Genomic DNA, 20,987 nt, shown 5'->3' with positions numbered 1-20,987 from the left:
CAGGGGCCATGTCTTACCTGTCTCTGCATTCCCAATACCCACCCAAGTACCTTAGCACACAGAAAGGCCTCAGTAAGTGTGAACCAATGAGTGAACGAGTGATACGAAAGAATCACCACAGAGGTAACACTAAAGATGCCACTTTTGGTAAGGATTCTGCTCTCTTTTTGACATGTCTATGGTGGTGGAGCAGGAAGTGTGGGAAAATACAGTGGCTGCCTCTTGCCTTTCAACTTTAGATAAACGGGAGGGCCATAGGTAAAAAAATGAGAGGGCTAGATGTGCATTGGTCACCAGAAACTTCTGACACTGCCAAAACTGCTGTGGACCCTCCTCTGTCTGCATCTTATTTTATTCCCTGGTGTCCCTGTAAATTTCCTTAAACATACACATATTTTGTCTGCTCTTACACTTCTTCGTGAACACTGTGTATCCTTAAAATGTATTGACAGTATCACTTTTGGTTTATTTACATCTATCTTAAAAAGCACTAAAAATTCAGAAATCAGGGGATTCTAACAATTTACCATTTGTTGTGGTAAAAGCATATTCTCTAAGGCGAAAATACCAAAATATTCATAAATATAATCAAAAGGTTGATGAAAATGATAGTCTCTGCACTCAGTGAATTATAATAAAGTAAATGGTATTTAATGGACTATTAGCATTTGTTCTAGAAATGTGTGCTTTACAAAACTAAAATCAACGTAAATTTGTTAAGAATTAATGTCTAGAGCAATGAGCATTTTATAAATGATGATAAAAGGAAATTCCAGTTAGGTTATATCATGGCATAATTCATGCGCAAACATATGATAAAAAAGAGAAAATACTACAATATAATTTACAGATAAAATATGCCACTGTACAGAAATAATATTTCACTTATGATTTAAAAATTTCAAAGAAATGTGAGAATATTGGAAGCCACTTACAGTAGATTTTTCAGGGGAAGATGGAACATCAAATGCTTCGTTAGTATGGTTTTCCAGATCTTGTTGAGAATGTGAATAATAAATTTGGTTCCAACTGTTTTTCTTTGATTGTTTGGGTGGTAAAGCTGGAGGCTGCCCATCTCCAGGGGTCTCTTGTGATCTAGACAGGAAAAAAGGAAAAGAATAAATATTTTGGAAGTTGTCTTACAGAACTGTTATTTTAAAAGCTAAAGTCAAGCAACTCATATTTACAATGTTTAGTAAGAGACATCTTTAAATACTTTATTGATTTGCAAATGCCACTGTTTAATGAAATCTTTTTTAACTTTGAAGTTTAAGTGGCAAGTCCAATTTCCTACTCTATCAAATGTGTAAACAGCTGTACATATAGTAAAATCTACGTCAAGGGTATCCTTATGAAGATATTTACTATCTACTATAACAGTGTACATACCTTCCCAAAAACATTTTTAAAAAAAGGTTTTTGGTGTGGTCATATGGGTAGCCAGGGAACAAGGCAGGGAAAGAGAAATCAGAACTGAGAGGTGAGCCATTCTACAGGTAAAAAAACTGGTAGTCTAGAGACGTTAAGTGGCCCAATTTATTTAGAAATAAAACACGATTAATGAAAGTAATGAACTCAATGCTGCAACAAGAATTAGAATCTGAGTAAAAATGCTGAGATCATGAAAAGAAAAAACTGAAGGAGACACTGTCAGAGTATCTGATTTAAGGTGAGGAGGGGAAATCCAATTAACACCTGAGAACATAAGCCTCAATCTGTGACAGTAGGTATTGATAAAAAGAGCTAGATATAATAGGGGGAAGTTTCAAAGTAAAAATTGCAGTTTTTAAGAACAGAGAACAGACTGATGGAGGCCAGAGGAGAGAGGAGTTGGGGGACTGGGCAAAAAAGGTCAAGGGATTAAGAAGTACAGATTGGTAGTTACAAAATAGTCATGGGGATGTAAAGTATAGCATAGGGAATATAGTTAATAATACTGTAATAACTATTATTGTGCCAGGTGGGTACTGAAAATATTGGGGGGGAAACTTTGTAAAATATATTTGTCTAACTACTATGCTATACACCTGAAACTAATATAAAATAATACTGAACGTAAGCTGTAACTGAAAAATAAAATAATAATAATAAAAGAACAAGCATAGCATATGTTAACATTACTTGTGAGTTCTTCACAAAGACCAGAAGGGGGAACCAGTGGTTCAACTTGTATGCTAGAAGGCATGCATTCAAGAAGCTGTGGAATTGAGAACAGGCGAGGTAAAAACAGTTCTTGATAGAGCAATGACTATCACTGGGCTTAATATTTATCTCTGAGATGGCAGGGAGTCCTTTGGGGGAAATAAAAGAATTACTGTCCATTGCTTAAGGACAGTTAAGAAGTTGGCAGCTGCTGTGGTACTAAGGCACACATTTTACTTAGTTTGTTTATTTTTGTTGACTGACAACAGATGCCTAAGATACAAGCTGTTAAGGTCTTAAGGAAATAGAACTGTATATTCTGTTATATTACAGTTCAAAAGCTGTTCTCCACCCCTTCCCGTTTGACATTAGGCTTGGCCATATGACTCACTCTGACCAATAAAATATGAGTAGAAGTGGTATGGTTCTACTTTTGAAAGGAAGCTTTAAGAAATGGCTCTGGAATCATTAGGCTTCTCTTTTTCCTCAGCCATGATCAGCTGTATCCCAAACAGGGGTGTTGTCAGTCTGGGTCCTGGAATAAACATGACATGGAGTCGAGGCACAGTCGATCCATGGCGTATATATAATGTAAGAAAGAAACCACCTGGGTTGTAAGCCACTGTAAATTGGGGTAATTTGCTATACCACAGCATAATTTAGCTTGAGATAACTAATACAGATTACCGCCAGTGTCCCTTAGATACATATGCTCTCCCTTGGTAGAAAGCTATGAACTTATTTAGAGGTTCACTGCTAGATACCTGGTAGATACTGGTAGTGAGCTAAAAATTTGATTAGTGTCAAGGAAGTCAGAGGGATTAATAATGAATGGTGTAACTCTATAGTCCTCCAGGGAGGTTTCTCCCAATGAGAATAGTCTTCTGAAATTTTGTAAGCTAGTATAAAATATAATCATTAAAGAAGCAGGTAAACAAGAATGCACACTCAGCTGAGCTTTCTACATAGAAGTCTGTAGAGCATAAAGTGCTCTAAATTCAGATAAGCCAAGAAGACTGCATCAGAGAACATACCTATCCTTTGCAGCAAAAGCTTCTCTGAGGTCTATCTTGATGGCCAGGGGTTCCAGGAACCAAACACCAGTTTTTATTCTATTAGTTTCAATTGCTAACAACCCACGCCTCTAAGATTCAATACAATCTAATGCTAAGGGTCCAGGAAAAGTATTCCCACAGATTAGAATACAGACATGGATCTCAACCATGCCCTGCTACAAGGGACTAAGAAAGGTGAAGATGGGAATCCCTTGGCAGAGCCTCAGAGATGTGACATTTCTAAAAAGCCTCCAAGACTTGACAAAAACCACAAGTCCCTGGACTCCACATATTGCAATCAACAGGTCTCATTCCTTATGCAAGGTGAAGAGAAACTTTTTTCTAATTTTGCATACAGCTGTCACACCCAGGAAGCATTTATCTTCAAAATTAAGTCTGTAGGGAACAGTGTAAGGGCTGAGATCAGATAGGAATGTAGTCAGAGCAACTTTCTTTATTCTGGGTCCAGCTAACAGTCTAAATATATGCCACAGGAACAAAATGACACCCGGTCTGCAGTGCAGTATCTCAGTGAGCCAAACCCAGTGGGTATGGGCATAATGATGGTGATGCTCAGTTACAAGAGAGGGACAGTACTGGCATTATAGGACATGTTGCTAAAACTGATGAATCTGCATTTCTGGGGTAAGAGACAAGGCATATATGGCAAAAAAGCTCCAGAAGTGATTTTTATTATGTACTTCTGAATAGAAATCACTGTCCTAGGACTGTGGTTGCAAATTCACAGCTTGTAAAACAATTTTGGCCAACATACATTTGGTACATTCACTTTGTTGTAAAATGTGACTTAATTGACGACATTAAAAATTACATGCATATCTATTTCCAGAATGAACAGTTCGGAAGTTCTGGAAAGAATGTACCTGAATTACATGTTGTCAACCACTGGACAAAGCCAGGTGGTAGCTGCTGCCTCTGAATAAGCCATGGGCATTCTGGTCCACATAAATTCCACCCTGTGTTACTTGCCAGACTCCAGTGGGTATTTGAGTATAACCTCTCCTTTAACATTCACAGCCACTGGAAGACACAGATAGGAAGAGAATCCAAGCACACAGGCTTGGGCTGGCATTAAAGCCAAATTCTAAAGAAAAGGTGAGGAGAATAAAGTGTAGACAGAGGATCAGCCAAGATGTAACAGAGGAAAGGAGAATATAATTTTGGATTTCAGGATTGGGGCTATCCACCTTCCTTCATTGTTTTATGTAACTTTCTTGTTAAAGTAACTTCTCAGAGGATGATGAACAGATTCTCCACATGCATGATAGCTGTTAGGGCTAGGTTAGTCTGGGAAGCTCCCACAAACTAACTGTGCTCTCTCAGTAATCCCAGTAACTGTTTTCCCTTTCCACATTTCCAACTTCAATAACCAAACTGCCTCTACCTACCTACCTACATACCTACTTACCTACCTACCTAAAATACAGTCTCTAACAGTAATCAAGGATGTCAACACAGATTCCTGAAATTCATAATTTGGGCAAAGGCTATCAATTACATTTTAAAGATATACTCCAAAAGTATTAATTTATTGCAACAAATGATAACTTCCTTCTACATACCTAGTGTACAACTGTCATACGTAGCCAATCTATTACTTACTCAAATAATTACCTAGGAAGATGACTTTCATAGGTAAACCATGCATTATAATTAGAAATATAATATGTTTAAAATAATGTCATGAAATAGGTCAGTTCTAAAAATACATACCATTTCTAGGCCAAAAGAACCCACACCCCAAACTCAAAAACAAATGAACAAACAAAAAACACACACAAAAAAACAACTGCTAAGTATAAAAGAATGAAGAGACATCATACACATGGGAAGCACAACCAAGCAGCATAGTGGAAGATAGCCCCATTAGAAATAACAGCTGGCACCCTGAAAGAAGGGACCTATAACTTAACGAGAAGGCCAACACCCACTATCAGGTGGTTTAGACAGGATTAGGGAAATAGAAACCAAAGAAGGCTGGAGTCTTATAAGTAGAAGTAATCATTTGTCTTTAAAGTGGGAGTTGGAGAAGATCTGTCATAGGGAGAATAGAGAAAGAAATGACATCTCAAAGGGATTATTTTAGTTATAACGATAAATCCTGAAGGCTGAGAATAAAAAAAAAAAAGATGCCGAAGGCATACATACCTTTCATAGAAGCATAGTTTATTCTAATTTAAGACTAGAAAACAAACAAAAACCATATCCTCAAATCTTTGAGGACTAAGCAAAGGAATTGAAGCAGTACAAGCACAGCTGTGGTGACTCATTAGATAAGACTAGAAGAGGACAGGCCAGAAAAAAACGGCTCAGGGAAACGGATTTAACACTTGAGGATTATGAAGTCTGCATAGTTTCTCAGGATTAGGGACCTAAGGACAAAGTTGAGAATTTGGGGAATTGGTCATTGTGTTCAATCAGACATCCATACTTCAAACTTGCTGACAGATGGTTGATAAACATTTAAAGTTACCAGTATAAATCCCCCCCAAATTAAGTGAAAGAGTTATATAATTATATAGTTAATATTTACTAAGCAATTTTTCTCTGCTGAACTACGCATCTCATTAAATGCTCACAATAACTCTACAAGGCAGATATTATCATCCGTTTTTTACAGGTGGGGAGATTGAGGCTTACAGAGATAAAATAATTCATCCAAGGTGACATAATTTGAAGTAGTGTAACCAAGTTTTAAACCCAGTCTGAATTCAGAGCCTGTGCTCTTTTTTTAAAATGTTCTTTTTAATTGACTTTTTTAGAGAGAGAGGAAGGGAGAAAGATAGATTTGTTGCTCTACTTATCTATGCATTCACTGGAAGATTCTTGTACATGTCCTGACCGGGTATCAAACCCACAACCTTGGTGTATTGGAACGACACTCTAACCAACTGAGCTAACTGGCTAGGGCCAGAGCCTCTCTTTTTAACATTGTTATAGTTGTACCTCAAAGAAACCAACTGCAAAAAGCAGGAGCAAAGTTGTTTTATTTTTATTATTTATTTATTTTTAAAATTAAATGTAGTGGGGTGGCACTGGTTAACAGGATCACACAGGTTTAAGGGTGCATTTCTGTGATACATGACCCGTACACTGCCCTGTGTGACCACCCACAGTCAAATCCTCTCCGTCACCATGTATTAGCCCCTTTTCCCTTTACTACCCCCATCCACTTCCCTCTGGGAACCACCACACTGTTGTCTGTGTCCATGAGTTTGTTTCATAAGCAAAGTTATTTAAAATCAAGGGTTTCCAAATATTTCATAGCAGTGAACTCTTTTCTTCAAATACAGTGTTTCAAATGAAATTCAATTTATACAACAGACAGAAGCTAAGCAAGCCTCTTACCTCCCAGTATCTGAAGCCTCAACAGACCTATACTTTATCATTCTATTTTGGTTATAAGCAGTAATACTGTTACATTCAAATTCCTACAGAAACTATTTAAACGAACAAACTGCAAGATCAGTAGAGACCAGGGCTCTAATAGCATCCATATTTACTTTAATTAATAATATATTTCTAATCCAATGATTTTACTATATTCAAAACCAATAACTTGCCTAAAATAATCCAAAGATGGACTGGAAACCAAGGTCAAAACACATACTGTTCAAAATTTATCCACATAAAAAATTTCGTGGACAAATTACTACCTGTGTTAACTCTTGGAAGAGAGAAAGGGGGAGATGGGAATATAGAGCTGACCCTTAAACAATGTGTGTGTGTTGGGGGGGGGTTAGGGCACTGACCCCTGCACAACAGAAAATCCAAATATAACTTTTGACTCCCCTAAAACTTCAGTTGTCCCTTAGTATCCACAGGGGATTGGTGTCAGGACCCCCGCAGATACCAAAATCTATCAATGCTCAAGTCCCTTACATAAAATGATGTAAGAGCAACGCATACAGTCAGTTCTTCACATCTTCACATCAGTTCCAGGACGCACCATGGGCCGAAAATACTGTTTTCAGTATGGGTCTTACAGATCTAGTGACATTTTTCTAGAGCACCTAGAATAAGTGCTTTGCTGTTCGCTCCGTCTACTCTTCCATCTTATCTTTAACCCTGATTATAGTCACTATATCTTACACCCCTTTCTCTTTCTCAACAACTAATGATTCTTCTTACCTATCTATATATCTTGTAAGGTATTTTACTTTTTTCAAATTCTCACACTGTATTTTTACTTGCATATGAACTGCATTATATAATCCAACAAATCAAGATACTGTGTATTGACGATAAAGAACTTTGTACATTAAACTGATGAGATATAAATACTGAATTATGAAGCTGAATTTGTGTATCAGTATACAGCATGAAATAGGAATGAATTTTAAAATAACATGTGCATGCTTTCCATAACTTATTTTCAGTGTGATGGTCATCTTCCTTAGTTCTCCTTTGCTCCTTAATGTTCCCAACACTGTCTAGTCATCTTTTTTTTTTTTTTTAAATATATCTTTATTGATTTCAGAGAGAGAAAGGAGAGGGAGAGAGAGAGAGAAACATCAATGATGAGAGAGTCATTGATCAAGCCCGCAACCCGGGTATGTGCCCTGACCGGGAATCGAACCCCGATCGCCTGGATCCCAGGTCGACGCTCAACTGCTGAGCCACGCCCAGCCGGGCTGTCTAGTCATCTTATGGGGTCCCTTCCCAAAAAACAGTTTTAAAAACTCTACCTTTTGCTACCTTACTGACTGGCCACAGTGCTACATTATCTGCAGAAATATTTAAGTGTATGCACTAAAAGTTCAAGAACATATTGAGTCAATAAAATAAGAATAGTGATTTCTTTTCGGTTGAGGGGAGCACCAAGAATTCTCAGGGACAAATAAGCACATTTACAGATATATAAATTTTTAAAACATTGCAAAAATAAAATCTTGTATCAAATGCTCTGATTTCCCAGAATATTTAAATGAAACAATTTGGGGCATTATTATTTATAAGAAGGAAAATGAATGGAAAAAGGTCTTACGGTGATGATTCCAGAATGATGCTGTTAGCTTGCGTGGAAGATGGAGATCTGTGATTCACAAATACTTCGCTTGGGGAAGTGTGAACCACATGGTCTACCAAATGACCAACTGAAGATGGCCGTAACCGGGTTCCCTCTTGTGTGAACGCAGAATTTCGACTACATAAAGAGAAAGAAAACTGAGTAAAAATGTGATTTAATTCAATGTAAAAAATGAGTCCATCAAAAACTGGGTGTTTTTAAGATTAACCAGTGTGACTTAAACAATGTGACTTAAACAGAAAGAACACAAAATAGGAAGTAAAAATCTGAGCTATAGCCCACCATCTGCCACTAGGATTTTATCTATTCCGTCATCAATTATCTCTACCATCCTTAATGTTTCTAGGTTTTAGTTATTACAACTTTGTGTCTTAATCAGCATTTATAAAATAAAGGGAGAGATTAAATGATTCAGAAATATCTTCTGGTCTGAATTCTTTTTAAAAAATTTAAACTTATTGGGGTGATATTGGTTAATAAGATCATATAGGTTTCAAGAGCACACTTCTTTTTTGAAATTTAAAAAATTTTATTTTAAAAAAATATATCTTTATCGATTTGAGAGAGAGGAAGGGTAGAGGGAGGGAGGGAGATAGAAACATCAATGATGAGAGAGTCACTGATCGGCTGCCTCCTGCACGCCCCCCACTGGGGATCGAGCCTGCAACCCGGGCCTGTGCCCTGACCGGGAATCGAACTACAACCTCCTGATCCTAGGTTGATGCTCAACTGCTGAGCCACACCAACGGGGCTCAAGTGTACACTTCTATGATACACGACCTGTATATTGCACTGTGTGCCCACCACCCACAGTCAGATCACCTTCTGTCACCAAATATTTGGCTGCCTTTTCCCTTTACTTCCTCCCACACCCTTCCCTCTGGTAACCACCATACTACTGTCTAAGTCTATGAGTTTCAGTTTTATATCCCACATATGATTCTTAAGATTTCTCTGACTTATTTCGCTGAGCATAATATTCTTTTTCAATCCTTATAATGTTTTTATTTATGGGGCTTTAATTCCTAAGACTAAATATTGAATAACATATTTCCATTCTCATAAGTGACATAGTCACATGAATTAATGTCATTATTATTATTAATTATGATAGTTAATATCTGAGTACTTATAATGTGCATTATGTGCCAGGCATTATTCTAAGCATTTTACATACATCACTTCATTTAACCTTCATAACAATACTACAAGAAAGACATTATTATTATAAACATAATTTTGTAGATAAAGGAAATGGGACAAAGAGATTAACTTGCTGGAAGTTCCAAAGTACAGTGACTCCAGGGCCCATGCTCTTAACCACGATACAGTACTGTCTCTTTAAAGTTTAGAAAAAAACAATTTTTTTTCAGATTATACCTAAAATTGTTTCATTAATCAGAGCTACTGCTAAATAATTAATTCAATCATCTGGTTTAAACTTCTTGTTCCTGGTAACAAATGGATAAATGGCTGGCTGGAAAAGAACCAGGAAAAGAAATTTCTGGATTTTCTTCAAACAAGCTAATTAGCCTCTGAATACAGACTGTCTCTTTTAAACATGATTCAGCAACCTGCAATTAGCAAGATAGAAACTTTTTAGCCTATTTTTTCTAGTAGTAAGAAAGACATCTAGGTGTTAGGTATCATTCTTCTGTGAGCCAAACTTTTGATGCACACTTTACTGCCAATATGGTACCAGGAGTGTATTCTATGGCTGACCAACATCCACCAGTGACAAAACTTTAATGTAGTGCACACTTATCGGACATTAATGTGTGTGAGATACTTTTAAAGAAAGGCTTCTTCAAATATTGTATTCCATACCAAAATTCAAGTATGTCAACCTATGGGTTAACAAGCTCTGTCAATGTGCTGACTCTCATTTGTTTATTATTATATTAATTATATACATACAACACATTTGTTAGCATTATAACATTAAGATAACATCTTTGGCTAGTACAAGTTGGCCTTACTATTATTATCTGTACCAAAGTGTACAGCTTTTGTGAAATGCTAGAGTGGAACACATAAACAGTGCTGAATAACTCTGCTTCTTAGGATAGCTATGGCTAAGCTTGTGGGAAATAATGTTGGAAATCCCTTTTTCTAGACCATAGAAAATGGCAAAGCAGTGGTTGGGGTAGGAGCCCAAGTAAGAGAGTCCTAATCACTTAGAATTTTCAGACAACATATGCTCCTTCAGAAACTGTGTTGGCGATCTACATGGAAAGGATTATGTCAACAACCACCACATTCCCAGATTTTAAGTCTAGTAACAGATCTTGATTTATTGGCCTGAGACCCTTACTTTGAAAGTCAACTGTGTAAGAAAGTGAATACCCTTGCTGAATGCTACTACCTCATCTGCTGAGGCTATTCCATGCCACTTACACAATGACTTACAGGCTCAGAGAAAGGCTAAGAGGAAATAATGATCTGCAGCAACAAAAATCATATCTAACCAAAGTTTAAATAAGTAAGGTTTACATATTTTGATCTTCAAGTAATGGACATATACAACCAATCATTTAGAAATGAGCAAAAAGAACACCTGATATGTGCTTGTACTTACTGATTAGGCGTTCCAGGTGGAGATCGTGATGGAAGGCTCTGTGTTTCTAGCCTGTCATCAGATACTGAATTTCTGCTCACTACTTCCCACTCCATTAACTTCCGTGCCAAGGGTTTACTTGGGGATCTGCAGAAATAATATGTAAAAAATTTGAATTTTATGCACCAAACTATAAATCAAAACTTAGAATTTGTATTAATACATCATATTCTAGATGAGTAAACATAAAGAGTTTACTTTTAAGAAATTACTGCATTTGGAGGCTATTTACCAAATAATTTCCTAAGAAAGCAAATCTGCTTTATATTAAGAAAAGCTAAGTTAGAAAAAGTAGGAAAATAGGCAAGAGGAAAAAGAGAAGAAACGAGGAAAGGCAGAGAGCAAGGGGAGAGATGGTTACCAGCTTTTTTCAAGTGGTGTCAATATTATAGACACTGCCTATTCCTAACCTTACCTTGGACGTATTAAACAATTCCTAGCATATTCTCCTGAATGTCCTTAAATCAGAACCCGGATCCTCTGCTGCAGTGAGGACTGGGAAAAAATGATAGTTATGTACACTAAATTTTATTTTTTATTTTTTCCTTTTTATATGTAGTAGGCCAGTGGATATTTTCCTTTTCTTTTAATTTTTCTTTTACTTTATTTTTTCCATCATTTACCCCTCCATGTCCCCCTCCACTCCTGCAATTACCACACAGTTGTCCATGTTCTTTTCTTTTTAAAAACACATTTGGAAGCTGAACTATTCTATCTCGAGGTGGGGAACAGAAGAGTATGTTTTGTTACCTATTTATATATTGTCAGCTAACGTAGTGATAAAGGTAAGAACTAAGTGATATTTTCAGAAAAGATACTGATCTTCGCAGAGATTAAACACCCCTAGGATTTTAGGTAAATTAACAACTAAAGTCTTTTTTATATGCAAATTCAGATAGTGGCCAAAATTCATGAAAAATATATGACATCTATTTAAATTTTAGCCTTTTGAGATGCAGAGGTAATATGGAGGATAATATTATGAATTAAGCTACTTATATAAAAACACATAATAAATCATCCTATAAACTGATAGTTTTATATTTGAGTAATAAATTCACTGAAGAACACAGAAAAAGATTGGACTAAAAAGTGTGTAACAATGACCAAGAGTACTCAATAAAATTTATGTACATACTAGGAAGCATTAAAATAATGATGGGTAGGGACCCTAAATCCTAGTTTTGACCTTACAATTAGACAAATAACTTAAATTTCTACACCTAAATCAATTACTAGTAAAATGTACAATCTTAAGGTCCCTCCTGAATTTTATAATATACAAGCATATAAATTTTCAGTGCAATGCTTTAGTCTATTAACTTTACTAAACCATGAGTAACTTAAACCACTTATGAATCCAAATCACACAAGTGCCTATCTTTTCATGTATTTACAGCCAAAGCCTTTTTAGTTTGGCTTAATGATATCTGCTTAATTTAAGAACATTTAACATTTGCTAGGAGATGTAAATGTTATTGATTTAAAACAAAGGGATATTGACCTGGATTTCATTTTTTCATAAGTGAATTTGAAGTTATTAAAGCATGAACATTTCCCATTATCATGAGTTTAAATTTTAGGATTTTTTATCTTGAAGACAACTCAGGACACCATTTAGTCCAAACCCCTCATACTGCAGTGCAAATATTCCTTTCAGTTACAATAAAATGAAAATAAAGTATATAATTTCATGTATTAGATTTTCAAAACAAAGTAAAACATTTAAAAAGAAATCTTAGCATTTAAGCTCTTTTACTTATGCTAATTCTTAATGTTAACAACCTATTACTTCTCATACATTAGACTACTAAATGTAAGCGGTAAGAGAGTTTAACTATAGGCAAGAGATCAACCACTTTCATTTTCTAAGAGAGGAAAACAAGTCATTTGAAAGAGGAAAAAATCCAGTTATACTCACCTAGTATAAAGGGTCAGAACACTTGACTGTTGTTAATAAAAACTAAACATAGTTGTAAACGCTTTGCATTTAAAACTAAATTTCAGGTATTTTATTTTATTAACAGTTTTAACCTCAGAGACCCACCCACTCAAGCTTGCTGTCTATGTTTCCTGTTGAGTGTGGAAATTTCAGAGAAAAAAATACCACACTTCATAGCGTGTTTGCAATGTGGTAAATTTCTTTTCTGACCATGGCACCTTATTTTTCTGTTGCATGAAAACATTCTTTTGCTTTTTTCTTAGATATTATATGACAATTGAAAAAAGTGTGAAAGCAATTCAAAGAGTCGATATATAAGTAAAATAAAGTTAACTTATTTATTACTACTGAAGAAAAACCAACCTTACATGAAAAGTCTAAGGAGAAATCTGTTGTATTTATACTGCCAACTAAAATGCCATAAAGTGAACAAGAACTCTAGAATTCTCTAATACTTTAATAGAATGAGTTAATTTAATAATTGCTAAAAACCATTTGAGTATTTTGGTAGATATGGATCAGGTCATCACAACAGGATTCTGATATATTATCAAGACCACCCCAGAAATACTTAATCTTTCAGAGTTAGGACCATTAAAACAATACTATTAAAACTTTGTCCCAGGTGATGACTTATCACTTCAAGGAGGATTCATACAGTTCCAGCATGACAAGAAATAGGATGGCTATTTGGGGCTTATGGTATTAGAATTTTAGCTCTACTATTCATTGAATAATGCGTATCTGTTTTATAAAATCACCTATTAAACAATTTCACACTTTAATAATGCATATACAAAATGAAGAACTAAGATGCAGGTGTAACTACTTGTATAGTTCTCAAAATCTGATATCAAAATATTAAAACATTAACACAAAGTCATTTGCATGTGATATTAGCAGTAATATATAAATACACCTATGACTTGGTACTCATATTAGGACATCATACTACAGTAGAAATAGTTATCAAATCATGTTCAGTATTTTTATAAATATCAAGCAAAAAAAGTTTAAGTTTCTTGTTAGGAAAAGAAGAAAAAATGTTAGTATTTTGTTATGGTGCTGTTTTAACAGAAAAGAATTAGAAAAACATTCACTTTGATTTTAACGAGTCTGAAAGGAGTGTTGCAAATAAGAGCTAGAAAAAATACATTTTAAATTAAAACAACAAAGTTGATAGGAAGTAAACTCTTAAGAGCAATTTCAAGGAAAACAATTTCAAATTAACATTTTACTGTCCAGGTCGTTAGTAAAGCCTAACTGGAAACAGGGTATCTAGGACTGTAAAAGAGAGGGTTCTGAATAATTTCAGCAGCGGTGTCCATTCGGGTAGGCACCTCTGTGTTCTCTAAGCAAAATTTGCTAGTTCTCATTTAGTAAAATTTTTCTCCTTCCAAAATGACCAAGACACTGATACAACACCAATATTTATATTTGATAGAGAAAAAGAGAATATTTTCCTCACAAATCTAAAAATAAGAAATCAACTTCAAAACTTTTTTGAACAAATGCTGCAATGAACTGCATCATTCAAATGGAAGTAACCCTATCACAGCAGGATGCTATGACTCTGACCAGCGCCAACTCCTTCCTATCTCAAGGCATTTTCAGCACCAATATTGCTGCTGGGTAGGTTGGTCACAGGCAAATCAGGATGAGGGTAAGCCAGGAATGAAGGAAAAAACGCAAGTAAATTTTATTATTCAAACACATACATATCATGTTTTAATAACTGGTTTTGTTTCAAATGCTCTTACTCTAAGGAAATTATACTATTGTTGTAATTTATTTTTTAAGCATTCAGGGCACAGTACTGGCAAAACCTAAGATAGCCTTAGCAATGACTCAAACTCCAGAGGCATGAAAGTCACGCGGTAAAGGGAAGAAGAATCTTAAAGTTATATCTACAGTTTAGGATAAAAGGATTTAACTATTTAAAGATTTATTGACATTATAAATGACTATAGATTTTTCAATATCAAAGAAAATGCCTATGATAAGTGATAAAAACAAGCAACAAAAAGTATAAAAGCAAATAAAATTTACTTTTATTTAAAAGCAAATAAATTTAAAAGCAAATAAAATATACACATACATATATCTCTGTGAATATATGCATGGCAAAATCTTGACTAGTAAATCCCAATTTTTTTTTAAATGATTGTATTGGGGGGTGTAGGGGGTCACAATTTTTCTTCATGTTACTTGGCATTGTTAGGTTTTTGTTTTTTGTTTTTAATATATCTTTATTGATTTCAGAGAGAGGAAAGGAGAGGGAGAGAGAGAGATGGAAACATTAATGATGAGAGTCACTGATTGGCGACCTAGCCCGCAACCCAGGCATGTGCCCTGACCGGGAATCGAACCCCGATCACCTGGATCCTAGGTCAACGCTCAACCGCTGAGCCACGGTCGGCTGGGCGGCATTGTTAGTTTTTTAAAAATAATGAACTATCTCCCGGTTCGATCAGTGACTCTCTCATCACTGATGTTTCTCCCTCTCTCTCCCGCTCCTTTCCTCTCTCTGAAATCAATAAAGATATTTAAGAAATAATAATAATAATAATAATGAACTATCACTTAATAAGTAGAAAAAAACAATAAAGCAATTTCTACTTTTGGAGGGGAGAAAGAAAAAAATGCCTTTTACTTCAGAAACACAAAGCCAGAATGTCTATGGATAAAGACTGAGAGCTAAATTAAAATTAAAAGCAAAATTCGCTAGTTCTCATTAAAATTCTCAGGCCTCCAATGGCAGTAGATGCCAAGTACATGAAATTTTGATTTAAGAACTTACCCTCTCTAGGCCATTTTCACTGAAAACACACTGCTTCATTTAAAGAAAGCATCTATCGTATCCAGAATATTTTTATAAAGAGCTGTGGCTACTGCCATGAATAAAACAGACAAAACTCCAGTCCCCACTCTCGTAGGGGAGACAGACAATAAACAGGATCATCTTTCACATCCCTGAGAAGGAAAGGAGTCAAGCATCCACCTGTCATACAGAACAGCAAAAACTACTCTGTAGAGGTTAAGTGTGCGTAAGAACCTGAAATGCCTCGGTCAGAATTTTGGCTACATCCCTTACTATCTATATAATCTCAGGAAAATTATTAAAACTTGCAGTGCTCAGTTTTCTCCTCTGTAATGGGAATTTACCTCATTGAGTTTTGGGGATTGTGAGTTAATATAAAAATCGCCGGGCACAGATAAGTACAAATAAATGTTAGTCATTATTAGATTAACCAACTTCTTTCTACTCACATCCCCATATAGTTGACTCTATCGCAGTAGACAGTGATCTCCCCACCCCCAATATTTTTATTATGGAACATTTAAAACATAAACAGAAGTAGAGAGAATAGTTTAATAAACCCTGTGTACTCAGAACCCAGGTGCAACAATTATCATCATAGTCAATTTTTTCGTCTCTACCACTTTAACTCTCTTAGCCCAATTATTTTGAGGCAAATCTTAGAAATCATATGCTATTTATAAATACTTTAGTTTACCACTCTACCCGATCTTCAAAAATGCAAGTCTGTTTATATCCCCTTCCATGCTCGTAGACTCCATTGGCTTCCACCTAAAACCCCAAATCCTTACATTTCTAGCAAAGGATCATACAAGTCTGGCTGCTGCCCACCTCTCTAAACAGCCCCTCTACCACTGCCTTGCTCACTCTGGTCCATTATTGGCCTGCTCTTCCCGAAACATGAGGAGGCTCCAGCTTTCATGGCTGTGCACTGGCCCAGTCGTTTACTTATATTAGATATATGTTACACCAATAAGAGTGTATGTATTTTGTTATTCACTATATTCCCAAGGCCTAAAACAATGCTCAGCAGAGTAGAGCTTCAACAAATATTTGCAGTCACTGATTTGTTCACTCTCCCACTTCCAGAGCTCTGCCTCTGAATATTTAATCATCTATTGGATAATCATGTTGCCCAGGCATATCAAACTAGACCTGTGCCAATTTAACAAGACCTGTGCCAATTTAACACCTTTTTTCATTTCAAATTTGTTCTCCCTCCTATGTCCTATCTGTTGTATGCCACACAAATCTGACAGTCTTTCCAGATACTCCTGTCATTAACACATCTCTATCTAATTGGGCAAGAACTGCTAGTTCTACTTACAGAATGTTCCCCAAATCTGATCCTATTCTACATTTCACTGCCAGTGCTTTAGTTCAGGCCTTCATTATTTTCACTTGAATTACTGCAACAACCCGGTCTCTGGGTATCCAAGACTCTACTTCTAATCTACTGTCTATCCTTGCTCATAAAACCATTTTCTAAAACATAAATTTAATCACATCACTTCACTTGTTGAAAGTAAACTGGCTATTAATAGATCCTAAAAAACTTAAGATAACTAAATGGCACCTAAGTAAAAATCAACTTATTTTTAACGATATGATTTAAAAATTATGGAAAGGCGGGATAATATATTAAATAAGTGATAATGTTTCCCAAAATGATTTTTAAAAATCCTCATCTGAGGATATGTTTTTACTGATTTTAGAGAGCGGAACGGGGAAGACGACATTGATGTGAGAGAGAAACATCGATCAGTTGCATCCTGTACATGCCCCAACAGGGGATTGAACGTGAAATCTAGGTATGTGCTCTGACAGGCATACGGGATAACGCTCCAACCAGCTGAGCAACCCAGCCGGGCTCTCCAAATGTTTTAAAAAAGGGTAATGAATCCTACAATAAAACATCATATTAATGATATAATACTTGATTCAGCGTAGTCAGAGCTACAATGCTTGGCACAGGATTAATTTAGCTCATGTAAAAAAAGAATGCATAAACTAGACAAACGATTTCCTTATTCCCGCAACATAATTTGTTGTTTAATTACAAGAAGGATCAGGTGATAATTCTGTAATCATATTTGGAAAAAGAGTTTTTAGTAATTTTAATACTTTTTAAAAAATGAAGAAATTGAAACAGAAGTGGCTTACCTTGCAAATACCCTGTCCTTATTTGCTTTTTCTTTGCCATACTGAACTGACTGGACTTCAGTTCTCCCGCTGAAATACATAAATATGCACAATAAAATCTGTAGAGAATTATAAAATAACACATAACATAATTATAATCTCATAAGAGACAAGAATTTCTAGCAGAGAAAAGGGAGCAGAGGATAAGACTGGACTACATTCTATTCTACCTGAATAGATGAAGCTTAATTATAGTTCTTCCATTATCAACAAGGATGTGCTCCACAGACACTTCCTTTTCAGACACTTCTTTATTTGAAGAGTAAATGTGAGAGAAATAATTTTGCATGAGAGGATTTCCTTCTGTGCTGGGCCCTGGAAAAGCACCCCGTCTAGAATGAGGTAGGTGGTTGTGTCTCAGTTCGTCTAAGCCCTGCCCTTACCCTATAGGCCTGTGGTTTAGCTCATGTCTCTACTACTAGAAGGGCCTGAAACATGGGGATCTTGAATAACAGCTCTTTCTTTAGACAAGCTTTTCCTTTGTCTACTGGTAATGGCTATTGATATAAAGACTAGTTACATCCTCAAACCCTTCCATGTCCAGACATAGGCAACTCCAGATTTTTATATATAGAAAGGAACTAAGAACAGAAATATGGTTTGGAGTTGAGCACTATAGGGGAAGTCTTGAAGCTCGTTTGTCTAGCAAGCACAGCTTATACATGGGAACTGATCATCTTTTGTGGTACTCTAATGTTTTTCAGACCAAATTTGTTTAAAAACACACACACTCAGCTCTCAGAGAATGTTACTTGACACATCACATTATTTAACTGTGAATGTACATAAATGTCTAATATATTGAATATAAACATTTACATATGTAGATATATAATATGTATAAAAGCAGCCATATAGCTTTCCAAAGCCAAGCAAACAACTTTAAGATCATCTTTCAGGGGTGAGTATAGATAAATGTGAATGGAATGGCATGTCTGTTGAAGTTTTAATGGAAAAGTCAGAAATGTTACTATGATTTTTAAATTTAGATAAGTGAAAGTTTCTTAAGGAATTGTATTTCCTTTAAGAAGGATAAACTACACCTGCAACTATGAACAAGGTATGCAATGAAGATTTACCACTGTTTTCTATTTCCACTTAGAACAATAATTTTAATCCCCTGGATAGTTTGGAACAAGAGATAATAAGGGTGTGTGTATAAGGAGGTTGGTGGAAGAATAAATCCTCTGATATTCCAACTTCCATCTCTCAGTCTGAGTAGTACTTCAACATTGTAAGTATTACAATAGTTCTAGTATTCCCAACCACTGCTTATTATGAGGGGAAAAACATTTACTTAATGTATACCCTTCTGGGGTAGGACTTTGTCCAGATAAAATTTGTCATGCTGCCATTCCTACCTCATTTACAAAATTATTTAATCATTCTGATGATTAAAATGTGCTTTGGTAGTGTTTCTTAAGTTCTTTAGACTACAAACATAAAACTTAATTTTTACAATTGTAATATATATGGTTAACATATACACTAATTTAATTTAATGCTAACTGAACTATCATAGGCCTCAATCCCATCCTTCTGTGTTCTGCTAAGTTTTATAGGAGGCTAGAGTCAACAAACTATTTTCTAGGTTCCTTTGCAAGTTGGCTTTCAGTTAGGTTCTGCTTTTTTTCTGGTGGGAGATTAGAAAGACAACCAAGTCAAAAGCAGGAGACTTGGCACATGACGGTAGCTGCTGAAACAACAGTGGGGATAAGACACAGTGATAAACAGCACCTTGTAGATGGTACCATTCTGACCAAAGCAGCACTTCTCTGGCAGATCCAGGACTATGACAGTGGCTCTAACAGAGTAGTAGCCTGTGCAGCTTGCAGACTCCGGCACGGAAGTAACACAAGCTCTAACCCTGATCCATTACCCCATTCTTCCTATTTGCTTCTCCAAAAACCTTCCTCCTCCCTTTTGCTTTTCCAGCCTAACATCTATGTAATCAATTCTCTCAATTAAATTGCTTTTATTTTAAAAATCAAAAGGGCTTTTTTATTTCCCTGACTGATAAATTAATTCTCTAGTAAAGTGGATTCAAGTGGGACACTATTACTCAAAAGGCTGGATTAACAAGTTGAATTTCATAAAGATAGACATGAAATGAAGGAACAATTACAGGTTTATATTTGATATTATCCATATTATTATTCTTTAGGGCTTTAACATTATTATTAATATTAATAATTTTTCAAGTAAAGTTTACATTCAATATTATTTTGTTTTAGTTTCAGGTGTACAGCACAATGGTTAGACAATCATGTATTTAACAAAGTGGTTCCCACTCCCAAAATTTCAAGTACCCACCTGGAATCATTATTGGATATGTTCCCTATGCTGTATATTACATCCTGTAACTACTTTGTGATCACCAATTTGTACTTCTTAATCCCTTCACCTTTTCCACCCAGCCCCCCAAACTCTCTCCCATCTGGCAACCATCAGTCTGTTCTCTGTTATCTATAAGTCTGTTCCGATTTTGTTTGGTTGTTGATTTTGCTCTTTAGATTCCACATATAAGTGAAATCATATAGTATCTGTCTTTGATTTATTTCACTTAGCATAATACTCTCTAGGTCCATCCACGCTGTTGCAAAGGTAAGATTTCATTCTTTTTTCATGGCTGAGTAATATTGCATTGTATATATGTACCACCATTCTTTTATCCACTCATCTACTGAAGGATACCTGGGTTGATTCCATACCTTGGGTATTATAAATAACACTGTGGTAAATATAGGGGTGCATATATTCTTTCGACTAAGTGTTTTGGGTTTCTTCAGATATATACCCAAAGTAAAATTGGGTCCTAAGGCAGTTTCATTTTTAATTATTTGAGGAACCTCCATACTGTTTTCCATAGTGGCTGCACCAGTCTGCACTCCCACCAGTAGTACACAGGGTTCCCTTTTCCCACATCCTCACCAGCACTTGTTGCTTGTTGATTTATTGAAGGTGGCCATTCTGACAGGTGTGAGGTTTTAATTTGCATTTTTCTGATGATTAGCAATGTTGAGCTTATTTTCATATGTCTGTTGGCCATCTGTATGTCCTCTTTGGAGTAATGTTTATTCAGGTCCTCTATGCACTTTTTAATTGGATTTTTTTTTGGTGTTGAGTTGTATGAGTTCTTTAAAAATTTTGGATATTGC

The 20,987-nt window shown here is 35.7% G+C and overlaps 1 protein-coding gene across 5 annotated transcripts in view; it reads right to left on the bottom strand.

Annotated features, from left to right (window-relative positions):
• Positions 1–20,987, bottom strand: part of PTPN4 (protein tyrosine phosphatase non-receptor type 4) — a 183,245-nt gene that overhangs the window by 54,949 nt on the left and 107,309 nt on the right. For all 5 annotated transcript variants that reach the window (XM_081141862.1, XM_081141859.1, XM_081141860.1 and 2 more), the window contains 4 exons: positions 17,791–17,859; positions 10,826–10,951; positions 8,206–8,364; positions 936–1,095 (listed from right to left, as the gene is read on the bottom strand). In XM_081141862.1, the coding sequence (XP_080997988.1) occupies positions 936–1,095; positions 8,206–8,364; positions 10,826–10,951; positions 17,791–17,859 (514 nt within the window). The remainder of the gene's footprint in view (positions 1–935; positions 1,096–8,205; positions 8,365–10,825; positions 10,952–17,790; positions 17,860–20,987) is intronic.

The sequence above is a fragment of the Miniopterus schreibersii genome, assembly GCF_964146895.1.
Source record: "Miniopterus schreibersii genome assembly, chromosome: 7".
Classification (NCBI taxonomy): Eukaryota; Metazoa; Chordata; class Mammalia; order Chiroptera; family Miniopteridae; genus Miniopterus; species Miniopterus schreibersii.
This window is presented reverse-complemented; position numbering and strand designations above follow the sequence as displayed.